Source organism: Ixodes scapularis, unplaced genomic scaffold, assembly GCF_016920785.2.
Source record: "Ixodes scapularis isolate PalLabHiFi unplaced genomic scaffold, ASM1692078v2 ptg000058l_1__unscaffolded, whole genome shotgun sequence".
Taxonomy (NCBI): Eukaryota; Metazoa; Arthropoda; class Arachnida; order Ixodida; family Ixodidae; genus Ixodes; species Ixodes scapularis.
In genome coordinates this window covers 2,536,116-2,561,863 of record NW_024609900.1, presented here as the reverse complement: position 1 = coordinate 2,561,863, position 25,748 = coordinate 2,536,116, and the positions used below count along the sequence as shown (strand labels likewise).

Below are 25,748 nucleotides of genomic sequence, written 5' to 3'. Positions count from 1 at the left end.
TTTTTTTTTTTTTTTTTTGCCCTACACGAGCTTGTGAGCACGTGATCTCACGAGCAGGAGCACGTGCTCCCGACGGCGGACGGACATGGCTAGCCCCTAAGGAGTTTCGCCCCTAAAAACTAATTTTTTGGCTTAGTCTTTTTATGAAACCCACTCATAAAATTTGATCATGATAATGCATTACATCAAGACACCTCTGTGTAAACTTTCAATGCCCTCGCTCACTGGTTTATTTATACAAATTCTGTTAAGCCCGAACAGCACCCAGGTGTGGACTATAGACCTCTTCACAAGGGTGCCACCATCTTGAATAGTGTCACTTTCACTATGATTGAAAACATAGTTTTGACGTCGCCACGCCGACAGAACACATTTAGGATTTAAGCGTAACGGCCACGGACTCTCGTTTGGCCTCTCCTCCATGTTTTCACTATCCACAGGTTGAAATTTTTATCATGGTGTAATACGCCAAAACAACAGGGACAAGAAACGAAGGGAGAACTAGACAGGACGCGACGTAACTTTTAAGGGGGGACGCGGGCTTTGAAAACCGGAAAATCGCGAAAAAGTCGATTTTTAGAAAACCTTATTTTTCGGTTGTATATCTCATAAACTACCTTCTCTGTAATTATCAGCACCAAATACAATGGGGAAATATTTAAAAACAATTATTTACGAGGCCTGAATAGCATCCAAGTGACGGTCAAACGTCAAAATCAACCCCAACTTCGCGCGCTCGCCATTTTCAAAGCGTTGGACCGACGGCCGCCATCTTAGTCTTGTTTTGAACGTGAATTCTTTCTCTTTTTTTTGCCAGCTCCCAAAATGGCGTCGGCCGCGTGGTTACGGCACTGTCGCCGTTCTTCCATGTCGCAATCGCAAGAACGCGATTGGACAGAGCGCGCGCTCGAGGAGCGTGCGGGGGAGCGCGCGACTGCTATTGGCTGGGACGCGATTTCTCCGCGCGCGGAGCGCTCTCCTCCTCCGTTTCTCCTGCTGTTGCCGCTCGCGTCGTCTGCTTTTGGTAGTGGTCTGCTTGCACGCGCTCTTTTAGTCAGTTCCACTTCGTTTTTCGCCATCTTTACGATCGTTTTCCGAACTTTCTTTGAGTAGTTTCGTGTAGCGTGCCCGTCTGTTTCGTGGTCGCACACGATGCGGGGTTCGAAGTACAAGACGGTGCGCGCGTTTGGCGCGCGGAAGCGGTCCATGAAGTTAGTGCGGATGGCGAACTAGGAAGTTTCTGCACGGCGTGCCGTCAATGATGATCGCGTCAACACCTCCAGTGATGGATTTTCTGTGCCATCGGCTGTCGTCGAGGAAGAACGCATCGCCCCGCTCACGCCTGGAGTGCCGAGCATGCCGACCGTTGTGGTTCCTCCCGAGATCGCGGGTCCCAGCGCCCGTCTTCCGCCTGCCGCGACAAGTAGGAGCGCGTCTTCTAGCACCCATCTGCGGACGCATTTCCTGACACGTGAGGAGATCGAAGCAGAAGCTAGACATTGTGATATTGCTCAAGCCGAACTTGGAGCTATGCCAGCAAATTGCACTGCATGAAGCGGTGTTTAGGTTCAACGCCGGCTGCTACAAGGCAACTGCAGAAATATCGGTTGCAGTGGGACTTCAGCCGACCCATCTAGCCCTCCAACGAGCTGCCGGGAAAGATGCCCTACGTCTGCACAAGGCCAGCAAACGACATCAAGAGAATTTGGAAAGGCGGAACAAGAAGAAAGTGCACAAGAACACTTCTGACTATTCTGCAGGGTCATTCTAAAGCTGAAAATCTGGGTGCAACTTTCAAGTGCTGTTTTCTCAGAATGGATTTTTTCACTGTCGTGGCTGCTTGTCCCAGCGATATCTCAGGAACTGATGAATGGATTTTTGTGCTGTCTTTTTTATTCTGTTCTCTAATAACTTTGTGAGGGCATAACAGAGCCCTTTTTTTAGAAAACTGCGCTAAAAATTTATAATAAAAAAATTAAATTTGGTGAATGTGGGTTTCATGACTACACAAAAATTCAAAGTTGCGTTAAAATTTTTCAACAAAGAAATTTAATAAAAGGGCTCTGTTATGCCCTGAGGAATGTATCCAGGGGTAATCATAACAAATTTTACGCCGCTACTACCTTTTTCAAATTCTCCAGACCTGGGATAAGGAATGCATATGGACGATTTTGATAAATATTTGTAACTTGAGAAATAATATGCACAGCTCCATGAAACTTTGCAGTTACTCTTATGTCTGTGCTATAAACACACCCTGTAAATTTCGTTCAGATATCTCTAGAAATAAGAAAGTTCATATTTATTCCCCACCTCCTCCCTTAACTGAATTGTTTATTTGGATGACAGAATTTAAAAAAAATATAAAATATAAAAGCAGGCACACTTGGCAAAACACCAAAGATATGGTCTAAAAACACACCCCCCTCAAATGCCAGCGTCATTGGTTCTTCAAATAGTAGAATTCTTTATCAGTCAAGGACAAAGAGGGAGCGGTTATACAAGTATTGTCGTGGTGGGACCTAATCAGGAAGGCTTCATGAATTTCTCTTGCCGTTTTTGTTTTGTAATGGCCCATGACACAGGTGTCACAAAAGATGGGGCTGCACTTTTCAGAGTTGGGCCTGCAATCACAACGGTCACAGTGGACCGCTGTGATTGCGGTCCACTGTGACCGTTCACAGTGGACCGCAATCAGGAAGGTGTCGCGGCGAGCTACGAGAGTGGGAGGGGCGGAGTCGCGGCGGGTCACGCGAGAGCGACGGAGGGAGGGGGGGGGGGGGGGGGGGGTGTTGCGGCAGGCTACCGCCCCGAGTGCCGCTGACCCTCGTGACGCCACTGGCACCGATTGCAGACAATATAAAAAAAATCTTTGCAGACTACAATCCGGAAAATATGATACACAGTTACAGTCAACTAAGCTGGAACGAAGGGTAATTAGGTTACAAACATTATCGCACTTGAACGAGTAAATCCTGCTCTCAAATAGTGAACTTGCATTACAACTACTCTTAAAATACCTTGTGAAGGTGAACTGCCAATTGATTGTTCGGTTTCTAACAGGAGAAACAAAATACATATAAATTCCCCCACCGGCGAAAGACAGACTCCTAAGGAAACACTGCCCACCAGTCCAACGTTTGCTCAGGGAGTCCCTACATCTAATAAGGCAAACTATCACAGAGAAAAGTTACAACGAAGTTCTCCAGATCAAAGCAAAACACTAGAGAAAACTTACGCTGCATCACAAATGGAGATATGACAGAATTGAAATTGGCTTCAAAGATTTAGTGGTCTTTTTTTTTTTTTTTTCTTTCAGCATTGCCTGTTTGTATTTACGTGATCTTCACATCTCATCCTGCCAAGTGGAAGGAACACCCATTTAAAATTTCTTGGTTGGGCAAAAACAAATAAAAAAATTGCCGGTTCCTTAGTGTTTTGCAAATGAATTCCGTCGACATTGGAGATGTGGCCCCCTCTGGTGCGCACAGACTAATATTTTATGGTCTACAGCCTGCAGACTGTACATGTTTGAGAGTTAAAATTTTATGCAGCTATACGAGGATTTGCTTTTTCAAGATTGTTCGTTACGAGACTCGACAGATTATGTTAATGGTCATTATTGCACGATACCCATTTCTTTGTACGTTAATAAAGAAGGTATTTTTCTAAATATGCTGTGCATGAGAAATCTTGCATTCAAACTATTCACCAGGTGTGGACTATGCGCTAGGTGTGGACTATCCAAAAAAAAAAAAATCTTTTTTCTCGGCCAAAATTTTTTTTGCAGATTATAGATTTGTTGCGTTCTGGAGACTATACATTTGTTGCAGACTATTGTTTGGAAAATACGGATGCCATGTCACAATTGCACATGATGTCATGTGCCACCCAGACACCTTGTCATGTGTTCATGTGACCCCATGATGTCACGTGACATGTGACGTCCTGTCACGATTTACATGGCACAGGATCTGCTGCGAAACCTCACCAATAATGGCTGCCGCTATAACAAGAACGACGGTGCAAAAGGAAGTCCCACCTCTGACACCAGGTACACCTTTCCAGGGTGTTCTTGGAGAGCACTGGTATGAGCTCGTCCTTGTCTTGACTGTACCAGCACGTCACACCTGCAAGGTGCCAGAGCATCAGAGGCCAAGCCATCGTGCATATCCGCTCGTTACGGCCTACCTTATATAGAAACATCCGATTTTAGAATTATTTGAGAGTCTAACAGTGGTACCACTTGAGTCGTGAAAAGTTTTCTCAAGCAAGATTTAGCTCAATTTGTGCCTTCAACTATACTCCATTCACCCCTAAGCTGACAGTGCAGTGGAAGCTATGCGCTCGTCTGTCAGCTGAAGGGTGAACGGAGTGTAAGCACTTAGCACAACCCACATTATAAAACAAAGCAGTAAAAAGGGCCCTATTACAAAATCTACTCCGTGGCACAACTCAGCAAAAGTCCTTTACTGAGGACATCCCACAACATAATATACATTTACCCTATGATGTGAAAGCCTGCATACTGAAGGCATGACTGCCCCGGAAAAATCGAGCAGTCCAATGCACACCGATATAAGAGTTCAACGACATCCTGAGAGATTTAGGCTTTTGGTTGAAACAACAAACTGTGTGATCCAAGAGAGAAAAATATCAATGTTTTCAGGGGACCTGAATTAAGAGGAAATGTATGATCCGCGAAAATCAAACAACTGATGATGCTTTTGGGGGCTGCAAACACTCATTTCATGCCTAGGCATTCAGACACCGCCCTCTTTCTCCACCATGACGTGGACTTTCACGGGCGTGAAGGAGTACCACATTTATTCAAATGCAGGTCAACTTTTTTCTTTGGTGCCATTACCGAAAATACGGTAACGATCTACAATCGTGACCAAAGAATGTCAACCTATATAAGATTGAGAAAACATTTCTGAGTTCATTGAGCTAACTTGGATGCTCCTCCACATCATGGAGAAGTCCAATAAGCGCGTCGGTGACAAACTGTGAGGTGTGTGCTGCGCACATACCAAATTTTAAACTCCACGCGAGATCAAACTAGCAGAACTGCAGGAATCCAGCCACCGAGCACAGCTACAAAACAAAACCTTGGAGCACATCCCTCTTGTGAGTTGTACCGAGGAAACGCCGGATCGGCTACTAGCACGGCCGTGCCGAGCGAAAAACCCTAAGTCTCAAAGATTTTCTGCAGCCGTCGATTACACATACAAATTGCTTCGGATTCAACTTCAAGCTGACAGGTGACAAACAAAGCACAATACACAGTAAAGTACCCCCTTAACAAACTTCAAAAGACCTCGAGATAAAGGTTCGCTTAAGAGGGGGCGCACCTCAGAGCCCCATAGAGAATACATGAGGTTTTTCACCAAATTAAAAAAATTCTCACATAATAACGGCTGCGCGGATCTTCTTGAAAATTTCGGCTTTAAAGACACTAAGTCATTATCGAGACACTAAGCGCAACAAATGTTTCATCATAAATTTAATTATACTCTTTAAAAAATCATGAAAATGGTCAAAATCGGCTAATTCGGCCCTTTTGCGTTCGGAGCGAATTTACAAAATTATCTAAATTCAAACATAAGAAGTATTGCGCTTAATGTCTTCTAAATTTATTACGGAATCGAATAATATTCAAATTATTCATGTAAGTCGATTTGTTCCGTAACTACAGCAAATATAAAGAACCAAGGTGTCGGTGCTTGTTTTCGTCGTTTTTAAGGTACCTCTCTCTCCCGTGCGGTGGCGCTCGCTGTCCACGAAATGCGAAATCGTCCGTTCGGAGATCGGCCGGATCGGCACTGTGCGAGGTGTTCTTCCGCGGCCGTATTCCGCGCCCGTATCCTGTTTCATTCTGCACGCCGAGGCGTCAGTGTGCGTCTCTTGCTTTCCTGGTTCTCGCTGGGTAGGTCTCCGTGTTTTCGCAAGTGGCAAATTCACCTTGGAGCTATGGGTCGAAGACAACCGTCCTGTGGCAAGCGGACCGCGAGGTGTTCCACAACCTCGCGGTCCGTCAACGCGTTGTGCTTGTTTCTACTTTTTTTTTGCTTTTAAAAACGGGCTTTTTTTTTCTTTTTTTTTTTGACGCAAAGTTTTATTTTATTGTTATCCTTCACACAAACGTCCTTCGGCCTTGGGGTCGTGGAAATCGGGGATGAAGCGTGCACAGAGTAGATCGTTGTTTGCCTCCTTTTTATTTTTCACGGACGTCCTGTGACCTGCGTACGGTTCGTGGTCATCGCAATCTAACGCGGGGAAAAACGGGTCGCCTGCTCTGTAGTCAGGGTATTCCTAGGGGAGGGTGATAACTCGCTGTTCTTCTGGAAATTCACATATCACCCAAAAAGGTGACATGGGTAATGATTACGGTATGTTTTTTCCGGTGTTTATTTTTGAGCGAAAATCGGTGCATGTTTTTTGGTGCTTATTTTTTAATCACCAGTGTATTACGAGTTGAACGCCTTGTGATGACGCTACAAAGCGTTGATAACCAAAGAAAAATGCGATTGGACAAGAACGTTTCAAATTTCCAATTCTATTCAGATATCCATTACGCTCTTCTCGTGGGAGCATCTATCCTGACGAAAAATGCCTAAGTCATTGAGCTGTGAATGCATGCTCAGTGTACAATCTTTCGGCCTAGAGAGGTATTGCGCACGCTCGAACGCGCTTCACAGCCCAGTAGACGAAGTTGGTGGCACCCAGAAGGCGAGTTTTTGAATGGTCTGTAGTAGGCAAAAGAAACAAATAACAATCAACGCATATCAGCTCTTCAAGCGAAGAGGCGCGTTTCTAAGGTCAATGGTTCCGGACGGCACTCATGTTGTTGGCGTTGTCGTAAGATGACGTCAGTTCACACAAACTGACGTCATCTTACGTGATCACGTGACACAAACACGTCATCTTACATGATCTCGTTACACGAAATGACGTCGTCTTACGTGATCACGCTGCACGAAATGACGCCATCTTACGTGACCACGTAACACGTCATCTTGTAAGTCAACCTCTCCCCACAGCAGCGCGCTCCGCGCTTTCCGGGCCCGTGCAGTGCTGTATCGAAAGCAAGCTCCCTATGGCAAGCGAAAGCTTCTGAAGTCTCACATTGAGAATACTTTCAAGCGACCGTCTGTGGAAGCTTCGCACGTTGAGGTTTTTGTTGAGATCGAGCCATCGTGTTCCATTAACTATAGTTGAAGTTATCGTTCAATAAAGCCCTATAAAATATGAATGTAGTTGGTGTAGACATCAAGATCTAATCAAAAATGCGGTTTGACGTCGTTTAATTAACGTGTATATACAAGTGTAGAAAAAAATGAGTTATTTGTGCATAGATGTTTAAAAAAGTGTTTATTATTCGACATAGGACTTTGGGAGAAGGATGTGTTCAGATTTTTCTTCATGAGCGCAAATATACCTGACGCAATAAATAGTGACGATTTCATCGTCCCAGTGGTGAGCAGGTGATTTCTTGCTCGAAACAATGATGCCACTTCATAAACCAAGTTCTGTGACATATGCTTTTCCAATGTCTGGTCACTATTTTGTAAACCTTTCAGTCCAAACGAGTATACTTCTGTTTGTTTTTGTTAGCTTAGGAGAGGGTCACAGAGCCTATCTTTTTGTGTTCCTCTAGGACAGGCGTACAGAGTTATACCGCAACACGCATCTGTGGAGCACACAGAGCTATCGCTCTCCTGTTGGCGGTACAGTAGCAGACGACACAACGCAGCTCCGTAGTGTATCGAGGGCACGGCTAGCCGCGGCCCGTAGCGCGACCGTTCTGACTAGGGAAATGGTTTTGAAGAACCGAGAAATGGTATCTTGTGTACAATAATCACATGTCGTTAGTATACTAGTATTCTACTTGCTAAGCCAAATAAATATTTGCAGCTTGTGAGAATATGTTTGCGTGACGATTTACCGTTCACGCTCCTGACGGATGTTAGCGAATCCTTCATGTTCGTGGCTCGCAGTTATCGGTACCCCCTCGGAGTGACTTCACCATATATATTTTTTTCTTGCTTGCAGGACATCATAAAAATCACAAACACGAGAGAAAAAAAAATCGTATGAGTACGCGTGATTTTGAGCTTCGCGGCTCTAAAGATGCCCGGTAAATGTCGTCCAGCTTGGGAAGAAACTAATCCTTTTTGTTGGAGTTTGACTATCGTATGCTGGTAGCTCGTTTCCGGTCTGTCTTGTCTATAGACCTTTTCATTTCAGTAGTTGCCTGACCGGCGGGTAGAGGGCGCTGACGCACTCGGCGCCATGAGGTTGCTTCAATTTGGTTGGTTTCGGTTTCAACGTATACGCGGTTGTGATGCTGTTTCATGCCACTTTCGATTAATTTTGCGATATGAATCTTTCTAGTAGCACACAGCGAATGAAACAATAGTATTGAGCCTCTTGGCAAACCACGAAGTGGTTTCGAGCCTAAATTGCGATATTTTTTTACTAACACTATATGCGTCTGATTCCGTCCATCATTAATTTCGGTCAGGTTTGGCGGTTAAGTGACTGCGCTGATGCACAGGGAGGATTACCATTGTCCACGGCCGTACCCGCGTACACTAATTTCAAGAAGAAAAAAATAAAGAGAAGGACAAGCTCCGCCTGCAGCGTGCGCTCGTTGCCCGCCGCCGTGCTTTGGCTGTGCGTGCACCGAGCGGTGCAGAAGTAGATAGCTCGCGCTCAAGTCATATATTGAACTGGTCATCTTATATTGCAACAGACTATGTTGCATGAGTACTTAGTGAAAAATCAGGTCGACAACATGATTAACAATCTGCTGAATCACCAAGAACAAATGAACTGAGAAGTTTACTGTTCGATGTTTGGTTTCCGTACACCAACCTTTTCTAACTTCGAGACTGGAAACGTCTTTTATAATGACTAGAAAAGTTTAATATAATCACGTAGATAATATAGAAAAGTGATATTGTATTGGCCTGTTTTATTTAAAGAAATTAAGCGCTCGAGAAATATTTTGATAGACCAGCCTAGGCTGACTAGAAAATTTCTTTAACTAAAGTACTCATTTACAGCATTTCAAAATATTGGCCTCATGAAATAAACATTTTGTTATATGGACATTTGCTTACACCGTTCTCAAGGTATGACAATGGTAAGATAAGTGAATGCCAGACTTCAAATAAAGTCTGATACCCATGTTCCGTAAAATTTGCCGAATGAAATTGAAGAGCGCAAAAGAAATGATCTCTGATAAGTTTGGCTCAAGTCGAACGCCAGGCACCACCCAATGGACCTGTGTAGAAAGCTGTTCACTGATTCCAAGGGATACGCTTTGCACATTTTGACGTTGCCATGTACCGAAAGTAACTCCCTATTCGAGGTCGACAACCGGCTGCACTCGGGTGATTTGAATGCAGAAGGATTCTTTTTGGCGCCACATTTTATGAATCATAGGCACTATCAAGCTGCCTGTGACAGTTTCTTACGCGGGGAGTCCAAATATTTGTGTTGAAATAAATTAATTGAAACTGCATGGTTATATTAAAAAATGACTTAAGCAATTGAAAGACTATGGACATGGGATCAAGCACGATATACAATTCTGTGGAATTCATAAATAAACCGATAAAGCGAATGCTTATATCACACACGCGATTAAGAACATAAAACGGATATAGGCGTGATATTGCGAACAAACAAGTTACCTAATGTTAAGGTACCATTATTTCTAGCATAAAAATAATTCAAACTAAATGTTTGTTCCCGCGCCTTGTTCACTAGTTCCCTAGTGTAATCAAAAGAAACTGTTTTCGATCTGTTGGAACTACAAAACACCATGTATTCAGGAAAAACACGTGGCTAATTACGCTGAGTGTTTTTGTTTTCTTCCTTGACACCAATGCGCACTCATATATATAATAACATTGGGCTTCCTATTGCAAATGTTCCGCCCTTATTAGTAACCAAACCACAGTTCTTATAAGTTATTGGCATTTGAACCCTCGAGGCTCTCTTCGAGTCATATATGTATTCAATGTGTGCAAGTGCTAACGCTGATTCCTGTTCCTATAAAACCTTTTCACACGTACCCCGCACGCCGACGGTAAAAAAATATTCAAAACGTGTTACGAAATCAACTACAAAAGTGGCGCGCATAATTTTGTAATGCAATTGCATGGTAAGTATAAGTATCGGACGACACTTTACGGAGTAAGGCAAGAGACGCGGTGAAACGCGACGAAAAACACGAATTCAACGCATTCGCCAAGGCGCGGACGGGAGAGCGGAGCAACAAGCTGAAGCGACCTAATGGCGGCCGCACCACGTGATTCCAAGATGGCAGCGCCCATGCGGCGGAGGGTGAAAAGGTCTATACTCCGTTTCACCCTAATTTGGCAACCCTCAGTCAGAGCTGCTGTGAGGGAATCACAGTCGCGGAGCAAAGCACGTGACAGCTACTTTTAGGAGCAGTACTATGGCGCCTGCAGCGCGTCTCCAACTGGTGTGTTTAGCGTCGTATGCTGGCCATACATCAAAAGTGGTTCCAAAGTGCAACAAATGACGTCACAGAAGACGGAGTGTCACGCTGTTGCATCTCGCGATCCTGGCAATTCATCGTAGAAATGCTGGCGAAAACCACGAGGGAACACGAGTGTCGCTGTCGTCCCAACGAAAAGCAATTATACAATTTCGACGTTTTTGTAATTCGGTAATTTAAATTACTGTATACAATTTTTAAGAAAGTAAAAACATCATAACCAAATAGGAACTTCCGTGCTAAAACATGCAGTGCGAAGTGAAGACAACTAGTATCTTTTTTTTTTCTTGATGTCCACAAAAAAAAGGCTATGCAACATCGATCCTACCGTTTTTTTTTTTTTCCCGCACATTATGTGATGTCCTCTAACACGAAAGTACCGACGTAAAAGCGCTGTAGAGACGATATAAAAACAAAAATTTAAGTGAATCGAGCTTTGTAGTGGAACGGAAAAAAAATAAATAATTAACGACTTTTTACGGTAAACACTTCACCTCTAAGTAGAACTTAAAAAAAGTGACGGTTATGCGCTTTCATGCCCATTTCAACAAAGTTGGGAGAACGATGTATTGCATCTTGTGAATAGACATGTGGAGCAGCATGTTTATGTTAGAGGCATTGTGTGTAATCGCTGCGCAGTACCTGCCAAAAGAAGATATTATTTGGGCACAGTCTCAACCGTTTCCGTCTGTGTGTGCTACGAATACAGCAACTCTTTTCGTAGAAGAAGTGATGAGGAAATGGCGTGCCCTTGATGATACGATTGTGATTATGAAATAAAATTTTTAATCAGCCAATAATTGTGACCTGTCCGGTCGCCTGGAACCCCGACAACAACTATCGTTCTCTGGAAAGTTCATTCTAATATTTACACGTTTTGTGGAGTTCATCGAGCGAATAAGAATGTTCCAACAATGAGCTAAACCTACACGAGTTCCCGAATCCAACACGGCGCTTTTGAATTTTAGCGCCGTAAATAGTTCTGCGAACAGTGTATACTTCTGTGCAAATATTCGTCTAACAGTTTTGCGACGTTGGAAAGCATCGGAATGATTCAGAATCACTGCGGAGTTGATACTCGGGAAGATAAGACGGGCACTTGGGAGAAACGGACCGTGGCATTTGAGACAGGGGCACAACTGGGGGACAAACGTGCTACAATCGCATACCCTTCCAAGGTCATCGCTTGGGCGACCGCGCGCGCGCCTTAGAAACCTTCCTTTTTTCTTTTTAGGGGTGGTGGTGGTGGTGAGGAAGGGGGGGGGAGGGGAGTGGTGTAGGCGCTGATTGTCTTCCTCCTTTGTGGCTTTTGACAGATGCACAACGAGACTGGCAGAACAAGCGCATGATTCATTTCTTTCGATGGAGGCGTACTGTCTGTGTATGCGAACATAATTTTTTTTCCCCTTTTAGTAGTTAGTTGTTCTTGCCTTGACTCGGGTCCCAGTGGGTGCGTTGTCGTTGTATGCCCACTATTTTTTTTTTTTTTTTTTTTTTGTTTATGGTAGTTTTTGCGCTGATGGGGTATCAAGGTAGACAAAAAGAAAAAAAAATGAAATAGCGCCTCGACAAAAAAAAAAAAAAAAGTTGTTGCGATGAGGAACGTTTTCAAAGCGATTTTAGGAGCCTGCAGTGTTACCACAGGTGCAGGATTGAGAGCGTAACCCACGCACTTGAAGAGAAGGGGAAGCTCTCGTCTTATTGGAACTCTCTTTTATGGGTTTCCACGTCGCGATTGTCCTTCAAAATCAACTGTCATTTATTTCTCGCTCGTGGCTTCCAAGTACTGGAAGCCACGACTCGAGCCACAATAGTTTTGCGAAATCAAGGTTTCGCTGAAATGGATAACTCTCACGTACAGTTCGACGCGCAATACCTTTGCCGTATTGACTCGCGAGAGATGCCCCCAACACGGCTGAGTATGGCGGTGCTCCAGACCTAACATCTAAATTTTGTTGCCTTACCTCTTACTATTTCGCGCCCATTTTGAGCCATATCAAAATGAAAGCGCATGATGAAATAAAAATGACACTCGTTTTCTGCTCGATGGAAATTTCACGCCAGCTCGCTGTCTTTGCTGGTACCTTGAGCGTTTCCCAGCAATGCGGAGAGTTAAAAAAAAAAAAAAAGAACACACGTACGATGGCATTCTTTGCACACTCATTACTTCTATAACACTGAGCCACCTTTTGTTTTTCTTTCATGGTACTAATTTCTTTCTGCACATTACGGCTGTTACAACGCTAAGTCTGTCTGCACCTTCGCATTTGAACTTAGGCTCAGATCAGGGGCGAACCAGTTTAAATCAGGAAAATATAATTAACACTGTAGCAAAGTAAATCTATCATATCGATCGGAAATACGATTTGGCACATTCCATCTGAACACATATTGTGCACAGCGAATGCAATAGCGAGTCAGCGTACAAAACGCCACCACACTGAGCTACCATAAAATCTCAGCGATTTTTGCATAGAACGGAGCACGGAAAAGAGAAAACAGTTATTCATTCACATAAACGAAGCAAATTTATTTAAAGCCCGGACACTCCGTACGTCCAATCTAGCTAGGGTTATCAATAGACTTGACCATGTCATTTGTCGAAACAGATAAAAGACGTTGGCAAAAATGATCAGACTGAATAAGTGAATCTAACGCACGTATTTTACCAACCGACGGTCGCGCGCCTTCAATACCCTTTCCAATTGTCATTGCGCACCTTGGACACACTTTGGGGAGCAATGCATATTTACATCGCCGCCCGAGGTCTCCATTGAACGTGTAGTACTGACCCAAATAAAATGCTAACCTGACTCTCAATCGCTCACCGCAAAGGACGATTTCGAACAGGCGGTACTGTAGGTCACTTGAGATAAAAAAAAAAGAAAAGAAAAACAAGCTATAGAAACGAGCGTCGTAAAAAAGGGGACCGGCATTTTTATTCCTACCTCCGAACAGAAACGAGCGCCACCCACTGCATCACACAGCGCAGAGGCCGGACTCGGCCACCGCGCGTACATACCAAGCGCGCACGAGGGAAACTTCCTCCGCCGGGAGAACACGGCACATTTCGGGATCTATTTCACGCAGCGGATAACGCGGGCCTTTTCACACCTCGATACTGGCGCCATCTAGAAGTTGCGCGTTAAACCACGTTTCGAGCCGCGCGCCATCTGGTGGCTGAAACGGACGAATAAATAGAGGTACCGCGCCCTCTTAAACTCGGCCGAATACATTGGACACAATAAGGTTGTGCCGGGGAATTTCACAAACGTTTATCCGAATAGTCAGTCCAACCGGTGTCTGTTCAAGGGGTATTTCGCCGTAACTATATTTCCAAAATGTTGACACGACGAAGCTTCGTGGGGCAAGCTTCGCCGACACTTAACGTGCCCACAAACGGCCGATGAACCGTTGCTCCAGGCGAGAAATGTCGAGTTGGAGTACCTAAGCCACGGTCACACTGCCAATACGTCGCAAAAAAAGACAGTCTGCAAACCCGTTCAAAGCATACACGCAAACAAAGCAAACGTGCATCGAACGTGCTTTAGGCATGTCCGCATATAACTCTATCCTCCCGTCCGCAGCCAGAGCAGCGTCTTTCGTACAACGCGTAAGCAGTGCGACTGAGGCCGTGGGCGGTTCCATCCGTCCCGAGCGAGTTTGGGAGACCCGTCGGAGAGGTGCGTCCTTACCGTGCTTCCGGAAGGAGTACAGCTTGTCTGGCAGGAGTCCCCCGTGATTGCGGATGGCCCCCGTGTAGAGCAGGCCCCCTGGCCGGAACCACTCCGGAGCCACGTGGTGCTCGCACACGCCGTTGCACGTGAGGCAGCGGTACAGGCGCCGCTCCTGCAGCGCCCTCTGCGTCGCACTCACCACGAGCGAAGGTCGCACGCCCACGACGCCTGCGCAGAGAGACGCAAGATTTGCACGGAGTCGACGCCGCTGCCAGCCCCCCCCCGAACGCCTTGGTGGGCGTCTTACGGCCATTCTTTCGTCGGCTACGCAGGGCGCCTCGAAGGGGTTAGAAAGCGGCATAAATAAAATATGAGGTAACTATACCACTAGGACCATTGCATGTTCCTATATTTCTGCTGTATCAGTTTCGAAAATGGCACGATAGTTTCGCGGATGAATCGATTTAAGTGCAGGACCCTTGGATGCACCCCGTACGAAAATGCTGCCATGCTCGCCAGGCAACGACGTCGTTCGCCCACTGCACGGCGTCTTCTTGTTTTGCGCTTGCAGACTTGGCTCTCTTGGCGTCTCGCGTTTTGGCACCCACGTTTAACTTGCGCGTTTGGAACGCATGGTTTTGAGATGACGACGTCTACGGCATAGCTCACCTCGTTGGAGTGTTTGACAGTGATCGCGGCAACGATGAGAGAGATTGTTATGGAAGATGCTGGAAACTGGTCATTTTGACTTTGACCGGCTCGCAACCAGCTCCGGCGACGAGATTGTCGCGGACAAACTCGCCATTGTCCGCGACAATCTTGCACGTGCATGCAGAGTGGAAGGTCAAAGGGCAAGGGGACGAGAGCGAGAGTATAGTATGTTGGAGTAGCCGAGTAGCGCGAGCATGGATGCGCCTAGAATGACAGCGTTCAACTGAATATGACGATCGCATGATTTATGGGCACCATAGTGTGACTAACTTGAGCAGTGTTGCCTGGTCGCTGGACAAAAGTAATCAATAATCGTAAATTGGTTATTGGAATTACTAGAGCTCTTAAATAACTCACTAAACTTGGTGCACGCAGCACCAGCCGACTGCACCACGCAGGGAATCGTACCTCGCTGTCCATCGGTATAAAGACAGCCATTCTTCTGGATGCTGGCAAGGGTGATTTACTGCATCGCCACCGCATCGCTGACGCGGGTGCCGTCGACGCATGTGGTGCCATCATGGTGGAGCTGTCTTCCACGAGACGGGTTTGCTCACTGCCCCGCGTGGCGTCTTCTTTCAACACTTTGTGAATGTGGACAACAGCAGCTAAGACTCCGGACTGCTTACGGATGATGACATTGTAGCTGACGTGACTGGCCGTAGGATGGACGCAGGAGATGGAAGCGAGGAGGAGGAGGCTATCGGAATCGACGCCTTCTGGAGCACTCAGTTTGATGTGCATTTCAGGCATAGACAGCAACAAAGTATAACTAACTACTTTCAATAAATGTGAGAGCGGCTTTGGCTGTTTTCCTGCCTTATCTTTTAATTCGAGTTTCGGACAATTCAAACCGATTTTGCATGTCCCGTCGGGGACGAAGTAACGGAAGTCGACTGTACACATATTCTTGCGGGCGAGTTCCATCTCGTGTCAAATGATGACAGTCTTGAAAATGTGAGCATGAGTTTTGTGAACCTGAAACGCGCATCAAACATCAAACTCACATTGACCCTGCATCGAATTATCCGAGTCTTTAAAATGTGAGAGCAAGTTTTGGGAGTCTGAATAAATTTGCATTAATCTCGCGTGGAAAGGTGCAAGGTTTGAAAACGTGCGAGTTCCGCGAGGTCGGCGAAAATCATGTATATCTCACAAAAACGTTATGTGGGTTCAGAAAATGCAAGCGTTAATCTTGCATCGAATGATTCAAATTTCGGAACATGAGAGTTTTGCGAGCATGATGGAACTTAGCGCAATCTCACAAAAAGATTACGAGTTCTGAATAGGCACGTGCGAATGGTGGATTTCGAGTTTGAGACGAATTCAAAGCGAATAGTGGTTTTGGCAGAATATATTCGAATCAAGTAGTTTCTTCAAGCCATTCACTACAAAAATTAAACGAAAATTCAGCTGAACTCGTTAAGGTTCGGAACAATCTTCACAAGTTCAGCTAAATTTTCGACTTCTAAGCTCACTTAATTTTAATAGAACTATGTTTATTAACTCAGGCATGTAAGTGACAGATTTGTTGCAGCTATCCTAACCGAGGGGATTTATAAATCTGCTTGCTGTATGCAAATATTTTCTTAAATTCCAAATTTGGAAAAAAAAAAATCAGTTATGGATGATAATTGCAGGTTGTCAAGACATTGCTGCCCAGTCCATACTCTTGCATAATCGCGGCGGGCTAGCCCAGTTGAGTGCGCTCCTCGCCGAGCACCTGCGCGCTGTGGAGAAGCAATACTCGTGGAGCCCACGAGCTTTGCGGGTATTGCTTCTCCACAGTGGACAGGTGCTCCATAAGAAGCGCACTCAATGGGGCTTTTTTGCTACAATCAACACTTCGAAAAGTATGAATATCGCGGTTCATTTCAAACCGAACATCGAATAGTCTATTATTCGAAAGTTCAAATACTCGCAAAACCCTAGTTCTGAAAATGCGAGCATAAGTTTCCCGAGTTAAGGAAACTTGCACCGAACACGGATCAAGTGATACGAGTTTTGAAAACAAAAGTGTGAGTTATGTGAGACAGGACTCATTTTAGTCTTGCATCAAATTATGAGAGTTTTGAAAAACAGATCTCGGGTTTTGACAGATCTTGGGTTAATCTCGAGTGAACTAATGCGCGTTTCAAACACACGAGCGGGTTTTGCGAGTTTAACGGAACTCGCATCAATTCCACAAAAACATTATGCAAGCCTTGAAGATGCGAGTGCGAGTTTCTCAAGTCTGACTTCAATCTCAAATCAATTAAGGGTTTTAAAAATGGGAGTGAGAGTTTCGCGAGTACGACGGCAGCCCCATCACATCAATCTCTCATGAAACATGCAGAGTGTCGAGAATGTGGGCTCGGTTACCGGTGCGCTTGTAGACATAGTGGTGCACGTCGGCCACCAGGGTTGGGTGCAGGCCGTACTTGTCGTAGAAGACGTCGTCCATGGCCGCCGTGAGGCGCAGGATGTAGCTCTCCGAGAGGTGGTAGTCGCCCCCAACAATGCAGCAGCCGTTGGCGTCAAACTCCATGTACACGTCCACCAGGCTCTGGGGCACGCCCCATGCCTTGGGCAGGAGGGAGCGGGGCAGCTGTGGGAGCTTATCCCCTGCAATCAGAGAAGAGCCACTAAATAATGACGACATCTCGGTCGCCTCGGCGCTTATCCTTTGGAGTGTCACGTCCGAGTATTTGCTCTTCCTCACGCGAGTTGAAACGTGGAGGCACAAGTGTGCAAATATACCTCAGACACTTCCGGCCTTGAACTGAAAGGTGGGTTTTGTAGTATTTGCGATATCAAATCCATGCGCAATCTCTGGTAGATATTCACTTATAGTACTGTTGGACTTAAATGGCATTGCGAATACTCATCTTTCCAAAACGGCTAATTGACAAAAACGATCCATTTCAACCCAGGACCAAGTCTTTTTAGTCGTCACCATCCCCAGCGGGTGTCCGGTGATGGTGAGGAGCAATTTGTGTCGTCATAAGGAAAGCTAGGGAACAACTTGCCAGCAACACCAAAATTGCTGGGAGAGGTGACCCATCTGAAGTGAGCCTTACAGCAGCTCCTCGAGCCGTGACATCAGCGACTTCGAGGAAGTCATGGAAGTAGGAACCTCCATCGACAAAAAAACAAACGGAAGTGATTGGCTGGCGGAGCGATACAAAGGTCCTTGAGGGACATCTGTCGCCCAGTCAGAGACTGCAAGGGGGAGCCTCTCACCCAGGCGCACCCCGACGAGGGGTATGTAGTGGTTGCGTCCCGAGGAGCTCCACGAGAGGCAGAGGGGGGGGTTCCTGCGGTTGAGGGGGCCCCCCCTACACCGCTCCGGGGCCACCAGGCTGGGCAGGAAGAGGGCGGCGTAGTCGCCCAGGCTCTGCATGCCCGCCAGCGAGTCGAGCAGGATGATGGGCCTCCGCAGCACGTTGGCCAGGCTGAACACGTGGATGTTGCGCAGGCCCAGCAGCTCCCCTTCGGGGGGCAGGAACTCCGGGTCGCACTCGGCGATGATGGACGCCCACTCCTTCTCGTCCACAAAGTCCTTCAGCAGCTCCTGCGTGCGGTGGAGGAAACCCATCTCGTACTACCCTCTCTGAACCCTGCGTGCGCTATAATTAATGCTGAATGTTTTCAAACGAATCTAAAAAAAAACAAAAAAACTTGCTGGTAATATTTTTGTTAGTAGTGACTTACCGTAAAACACTGAGCACAAATCAAAGTTTTGAGATAATCGTCTAAAACTGGAGGATGGGTGCTCCTTAGGTCAAAAATAAGTAAAGATATGTCCTTCGTGTATTTTTTGAATGTTACAAAATTGAGGGGTGGCGCTTATTGTTGAGAGGGCGGATGCTCGGTATTTCATGGTAATCGAAAAGCTCCAAGTTTCTATGCCACGACGGCCAAATGAAAAGTAAAAAAGACAGTGTTCTACAAATAAATTTAGTAAGAGCACGAGATCAGTTTCCTTTGAGATCGTGGACTACCGACAGAAAGGATTTACCTTTTAGCTCGTCAAGGTTCGATCAGGACCTTGAAGGGCTAAAAGGACAACGGGTCATGGTATCTCTGTGTCACGATAAAGTCATTAATTAGGTTTCCACTATGGACCACAATATTCGTGCTTCTTAGAAGGAGAGGTAGCACTTTTCATGACACTGAAAGTTATGAGCCCGTAGGTTTCAATGAAGGGCAGTCGAAGCTTCATGCTTCCCAGTAACTACGTCCAGGAGTTATTAACATGAAACAGTATTTGGCTAGGTGTTCAGCATTTCGTGAATCTCATAGGTGAAGCCTGGATAAAAGTGTGGCCGCGAGGCTCGACATTGATTGGTTGATGGAAGGGAGAAAAGTGAGGTGCTCGGTGCCGATTGGTCAACAGGGAGGTTGTATGACCAGAGGAGGAGGCGAGGAGCTTGACCCCACATGCACACCAAGGAAGAAGAGCTCGAGAGTATGGAAAGCGCTGGAAGATTGTCAGGCTTAACAGCCTGATTAGCGGTAGTATCGCTTATTCTATGAACAACTATTAAGTGCACACATGGTATGCATTAAACTTCCTGATTAACGTAGGTGTCTGGTACCTGGAAACTCAAAGCAACGCTAAACATTTGTGATGCTAGAATATTTCCCGTATGCAGCACAATTGCTTAGCAATTTGCCATAAATCTTTTCACAATATCGAATGTTCCTAAGGCAACACTTCCTCTCAAAATTTGTGGTGGGATTGCCAGTATTATTGCCAATGGCGAGGGAACCAATGACAAATTCTGCCGCAGAAATAACATTCGATACAGCCGAGTTTGCATGAATTGAGGGTATGTTTATGTCTGGACCTTATTTATGTTATTTCTAAATTTTAAAGAAATTGGGAACACAGAAAAATTTTAAAGAAATTGGGAACACAGAAAAATTTAACTCCAAATTTCGGAGAATTGGGAATCTAAAAAAATGCGACTTGGATAAACCCCGAAATTTCAGTGAAAACTTGACTCCAAAAATTACCCTCTGGATTTCACGACGAAAGAACTACAAACACCAAAAGCCTAATTATAATACAAATTAACTCTCGACACATACTAAAAAGTTTGTTGTCATGAAATCGACACGAAACTGGCAAACAACAATGACGTGCTAGTTATGGTAACAGATGAACAAGCTTTCATTCCAAAGATTCTCCGTCTCGTCTGCCTGCGCTTTTTTTTAAAGAAGTGCGGCACGATGCGATCCTCGCAGTCGGGCAGCAATTGCACTGCGATGTCATCGCCGTCACGGGAACTGACAAGAGTTTCGACGATATGGAGAGCATCTATTACTCAAGACGCAAGTGCCGCAGTTTATAGAGTCCCGTGCAGCGTTGTCTTTGTGATTTGAGGAATCGCGATTGTGAATGCTACTTTTAATGATTTCTAAGCAGAAGCTGATATATAGGTCAAGCTTGACGGGGAGGGGGTCTGCAGAGATATGAATCACAGGCAAAGCATTGCCTAGATATATTATATTCACCCAATAATTGCCCACACAAAACTAAACATTTCCTCCTAAAAAGGAAATCTAGTGCATGTTTGGTTTTTTTACAGAATGTGAATTAGCCATTAAGCACAAGTGCTTGATCAAGCCTTTAAAGCACAAGTGCATGAACTAACCTTAAGGGACCGTGTTCACACACTTGCAACATCTTAAGGCCCGTTCACACTCTTGCAACCGAGTAAGACCGAGAGAGACCAGACTGGTTTTTAAGCCTCTTGCGATCTCTTAGGACCAGCTTCGCAGCAGCACATCCGGTCCTAAGAAGTCGCAAAAGGCTTAAAAACCGGCCTGGTCTTTCTCGGTCTTACTCGGTCGCAAGAGTGTGAACGGCGCTTGAAAATCTCTTGCGTCAAGAGGATACACTGCTGCCATCTATTGGGTAGCAGTGGAGACTTGGCAGTCCCAAATATATTCTATTTCTTTCGCGCATGATCCTTTCTTGCTTGGCTCAAAAAGCTCCGGTCAACGTTAGAAACAACCATTTCTGATAGGTACTATGCACGTTTGACCTCGGGAATTCTGCAGAACTTTTGCTCTAGTAAAATGCAGTTCCAGGATCATCGCATAGATGGCGCCAGCGTGTTCTCTCATCCCAAAAAACGTTAAGAGGTTTCAAAGCATTCGGTTTTAAGGCAAGTGTGTGAACCAGCCTTTAGAGAGGAATAGAGGAGACAGGCCGCACCTTGTACTTGGCCAGGTGCTCCTCAAGGTGGCGCTTCAGGTTGCAGCGCAGCGGGTGCCAGAAGAGCTCGCGCCCAACCAGGGCCCGGGAGACGGCATGCACCAGGCAGTGGCCGTCCCCGTCCACATGCACAGGCAGCAGCCGGTCCTCGCCGTCATTGTGGGCACGCACCAGGGCCAGGGTGCCCCGCAGGTACGACAGGGACCCCGACACGTCCCGGCCATACCCCGCCACCTGGAGATGTTCCGTCAGGCAGTTAAGGGGCAGCTCCGGGAGTTTTTAAAGGGGAGACCCCAGTCTCAAACGTTATTTTGACATTTCTAAACTAATTTAATATAATATTAATTTACGTGCATTATAAAAATTTGTGCTAAGCACAAACATAAGCTTAATGTTTTCCTACCTGTTAAAGATTTTAAAAGAACCTCACTTCAATCACATATGTTTTGGCCCAACCTTTTTACAATAACCCCATAAAACAATATAATACAAAGTATGTCAGCAAGTTCCTAATCTTAATCCAGTAGAGAGTGCAACAAAACCATTCTTACAATTTTAGGATTGTTACAAAAAGAGTTATTACAAGTTGAAATTTTCTGCTGATAATTAGAAATGAGTCATTAGTCTGCAAATTAAAAGATATTGTATTTATTATACTTCAGGAATGTTTGTCTCGTTGCATTCTCTGATTTATGAGGTATTAAAGGAGTCAGGACATGCCCAAAATAAAATATGAGATTACTATACTGAGAGGACATATTTTATGTTCCTATAGTAACCCTGCCAACTTTGTATTGAAAATGGTGTCACAGTTTCGTGGATATATCTATTTACATGCGGGTCCCTCGGATCCATTCCATTCAAAAAGGCCGCAGTGGCTGCCAGGCTGGCAATGTCACCAGCCAACCGCGCAGCATTTCCTTGCATGCACTCACAGACTTGGCTCCCTTGGCATCTCGAGCTTCAGCTTCCTCGTTTACCTTCCGCGTTTCAAGCGTGCGGTCCGTGACAGTATGTCTACGGCATCGCTTGCTTCGTCTAAACCTTCGACACTGGTTGCAGCAGCGATGAAAGTGATTGTTATCGAGAGATGCTGGAAGCCGGTCATTTGGGTGCAACCCATTGGCGACCAGCTCAAGCGACCGCAAGTCACGAACGAATTCGCGGTGGTCGCCGTTGTCCAGGACAATCTCGCAGGCGCATGCAGGATGTACGGTCAAAGGGCCCGGGGCGAGAACGAGAATAGCGCTGGGGTGTCGAGTTGAGAGAGTGGTTTTGATCGTACTGTGGCGAGGCGAGCTTGGGCGATCATGGGGGCGCTTAGAATGGGAGAGTGTTCATGATCATGTGGTTTATGCGCACCGTGGTGTGACTAACTTGAACAGTGTTGCCTGGTTGCAATATGAAAATGATAAAAATTCGTAAATTGATCGTTGCGATTACTAGGGCTCTAAAAATCGTGAAACTGGGTGTATATACTAGGAAGTAGCCAATTATTTCATCTAAAGAATAATCTATCCGTTTAAAGTTTCTGTCCTAGCCCCTTTAAACCCTGAAAAAAGTATGCCGATAAAAATTCTAGAACAAAAGATGGAAAAAAACTTACTGATGCGACGAAACAATTAATAACGAGAAAACAGCAAGTCTTTCAAAACATGGTTGCAAACAGCCTTGATATGAAGCTTTGAATATGTGTAACTATATAAGTGTACATTTAATGAGTAGTAGTACTTATAATATATATTTGGGACTTATAGATCAAGAAAATGCATTTTCCGCTAAATTGCACCGCACCACCTACCTATATACCCAATTTAGTCTCCACGCAATATTTTACAGAAAACGCCGTGCTCACCTCAACCAGTTCGGGGTCGATGCGAAAAGCCCGGTCGGCCAGAACGCCGCAGTCGAAGGCAGGCCCCGCACCCATCTCGGACAGGGGCCGGGCCTTGCCCGACCGCTTGTCCATGCCGTAGGTCGTGAGCAACGGGGACACCAGCTTGCAGTGGTAGTTGGACAGGCCGCGCACCTTCACCGTGTCCTCCCCGTGCTTGGGCACTATGTTGCCTGCGACGCCAGATGAAAGCGGAGGTTCCGGATGCAACTCGGGTCTACATGCTTCAAAGGTTTTAGAATCGGCAGTACAAACGGCACAACGTCACGGACTAAGTAAAATAAAGACCAACAAACGATGGCATCGACTTACAACTTAGACTTTATTCGCGTCAACGTCGACTCTAAACACTACATCACACGTTGCGGCAAACAAGTCGAGGAATGAAAACTCGCGAAGGTTGCGACACGCATAGTATATATTCATGCTCGTCGTCGGCACAGGTAAAATTTAGTCGCGATTCGGCACCGTTATTTCGTCTTTTACTCTCTCCGTGTCGTCGTGCCGTTGGTACCGTTAATGACACAACAATAGGCCCAATCGTCCACATTGTCCCAGGATTCTGCAAATTACCTTCGTGTGTGCCCTGCCTCCGAACCCTCCAAACTTCCATGCGACAACCTCGATAAAAGACTGCTATTGTCACCGACGCGGTGAGAATCGCAGGGCGTGTCTTTTGAATGCCGGGCCTTCAGCACGCGCTCCGTGCCTTCCACCGTGCTTTGGCCTCGTGCATGTGCTCAACGTGCACGAGACGTGGAAGCATGGTCAAGGGTAGGAAGCTCGCGCTGGAAGCGGGGCCAACTGAAGCTCCTCCCCACCACTCCGTCAGCGACTCTAGACCCTTTTTGAAATTCAGACGGGCGACTTCGATCTCTACAATCATTTCAGAGTATAGCAGGGAGGTAGGAAGCTTCTCGAGGTGACATGACAACACAAGGGGTGAAGCCGGAAGTGTGGAGGGACACGCCCCAACAACGAGCAAAACCAAGAGACGCTATTGGACGAAACGGAGGTGTGAGTCAACAGCAGTTTTGATCACCCTCAGCGCCCCAAGAATGATCCCCACGGTGAATGGCATCTGTCCCAAACTAATGGTGGCCTTCTTGTGGCTGGTGAAGGGAAAAACTGAAGACATACCAGCGAGCAGAGGATACACGAGGCCTGTACTTTCGAGACATCAGTACAACGCAATGCACAAATTATACTCCGTTTCACCTTGCGGTGAACTGCAGCGGGTGCGACGAGGTATCGGAGACAATTTACCGCCGCGTGAGAGTCCCATGACCTTCCTAAGGTGTGCAGCGATGTACAGGTTGCATAGTCGCGCAACACATTTACAGTGTTGGATTAGCTGGGATGGCTTGTAGCGTCGGCTGCAGTTTGTCTGTGATATGAAACGGCCGCATAAGCATTTGTTTCAGAAAGTGGTCCAATAAGTTTGTTTGCACGAGTGTGTATCTGAAGCCTTTCGATGACGGAAGTTTAACGAACGTGGTTACGGGTTACCGCTTCGTGTCGGCTCTTACGTCCCCACCGCCAAAACCGAAACAAATCGACAAGGAATCACGAGGTTATCGAAGAACCAAATTGTATCTGCCACTGATGTGCGAAAGGGACGGCACTCTCCGAAATACAGTTTCACGATCGCCACGCATTTTTCGAAACTGAGACTGCCTTTTGATCCACCCAACAGCACCAAATTTCAAAAAGGACCCACAACCGCTTGGCTTTTGGCGGGAAAGCGTCGGGTCCGCACGTACCGACGAGGATGTTCCGGATGAGGGAGTGGAAGGCGATGCCTGGGTTGGACACCTCCTCGACGTTGCGCAGGGCCGCTCTGTCGTGTCGCTGGCCGCACTGGGGGCACTCCACGCTCAGGTCGTACGAGGGGAAGAAGAGCCGGGAATGGCATGCCTCGTCCGGGCAGCTGGCGCTCAGCACTCGCGGCTGCGCCGGCTCCCGGCCCCCTCCAGGACCCTGGGCCGCCATCTTGGCCCCGTTCAGCTGCTTCCCCAAGGCACGGAGGGGGAGAGTTACAGAGAGAAAGTCTGCGCCGTCGTCTGCTAAAGATGGTGATGAAATGCAAAGGACGGAGCACACGACGTTACCTGGATCGAAAGAAATCGAAGAAAAACAAAATTTCTTTGAACTGACGCCCAATATTCGTCAGACTGAAATTTCGGAATGTGGGTGCTTGTAGCAATTGTGTCAGCGAAAAGACTAGATGGAAAGAAAAAAAAACGAAATTGACTTTCTGAGAAGTTTTTTTTTTCACCGAATAAATGCTACAGGCACTTACAATCTCAAATTCCGGTTTCACGAATATATGTCGGCTCGTAGAGATTTCACTTGTATCTTTTGATCCAGGCGACTTCATGTGCACAAACTTTTGCATTTTATCACCTCCGCTAGTGCCAGATTCACAAAGTTTTACCTTTTGCGATGTGTAGTTCATTTATGCGAGCCGAAAAACCGGGTTTCATTTTCTCAATCTAACCGTGTAGAACAAAGTCAGTTGACAAGCTTCCTAGAGCACCTGGCACCTTTTTGTGGTACATCCCCTTGGTGGCGCTCGCTATGCTGTCAACCCACCCCATGGACAGAAGCGGCGTAACCGGTGGTGAATGCTAAATGCACATTGCCTGCGGTGGAAAGTGATCCTATAGTAGAGTTTATGATAAACAAAAGGTCTGCAGAAAAAGAGTGTCGTTTGTTGTC

General features: G+C 46.1%; 1 protein-coding gene across 1 annotated transcript in view; it reads right to left on the bottom strand.

The window, feature by feature from the left end:
- The window catches only part of LOC8028221 (deubiquitinating protein VCPIP1), a 56,012-nt gene extending 30,876 nt beyond the window's left edge, over positions 1 to 25,136 (bottom strand). Inside the window, exons 1-7 of the mRNA XM_029971407.4 lie at positions 24,791 to 25,136; positions 22,989 to 23,200; positions 21,134 to 21,367; positions 18,148 to 18,478; positions 17,287 to 17,529; positions 14,233 to 14,442; positions 4,043 to 4,130 (exon numbers count right to left, since the gene is read on the bottom strand). Coding sequence (XP_029827267.4) covers positions 4,043 to 4,130; positions 14,233 to 14,442; positions 17,287 to 17,529; positions 18,148 to 18,478; positions 21,134 to 21,367; positions 22,989 to 23,200; positions 24,791 to 25,019 — 1,547 coding nt within the window. The 5' untranslated portion in view covers positions 25,020 to 25,136. The remainder of the gene's footprint in view (positions 1 to 4,042; positions 4,131 to 14,232; positions 14,443 to 17,286; positions 17,530 to 18,147; positions 18,479 to 21,133; positions 21,368 to 22,988; positions 23,201 to 24,790) is intronic.
- Between the last annotated feature and the right edge of the window lie 612 nt (positions 25,137 to 25,748).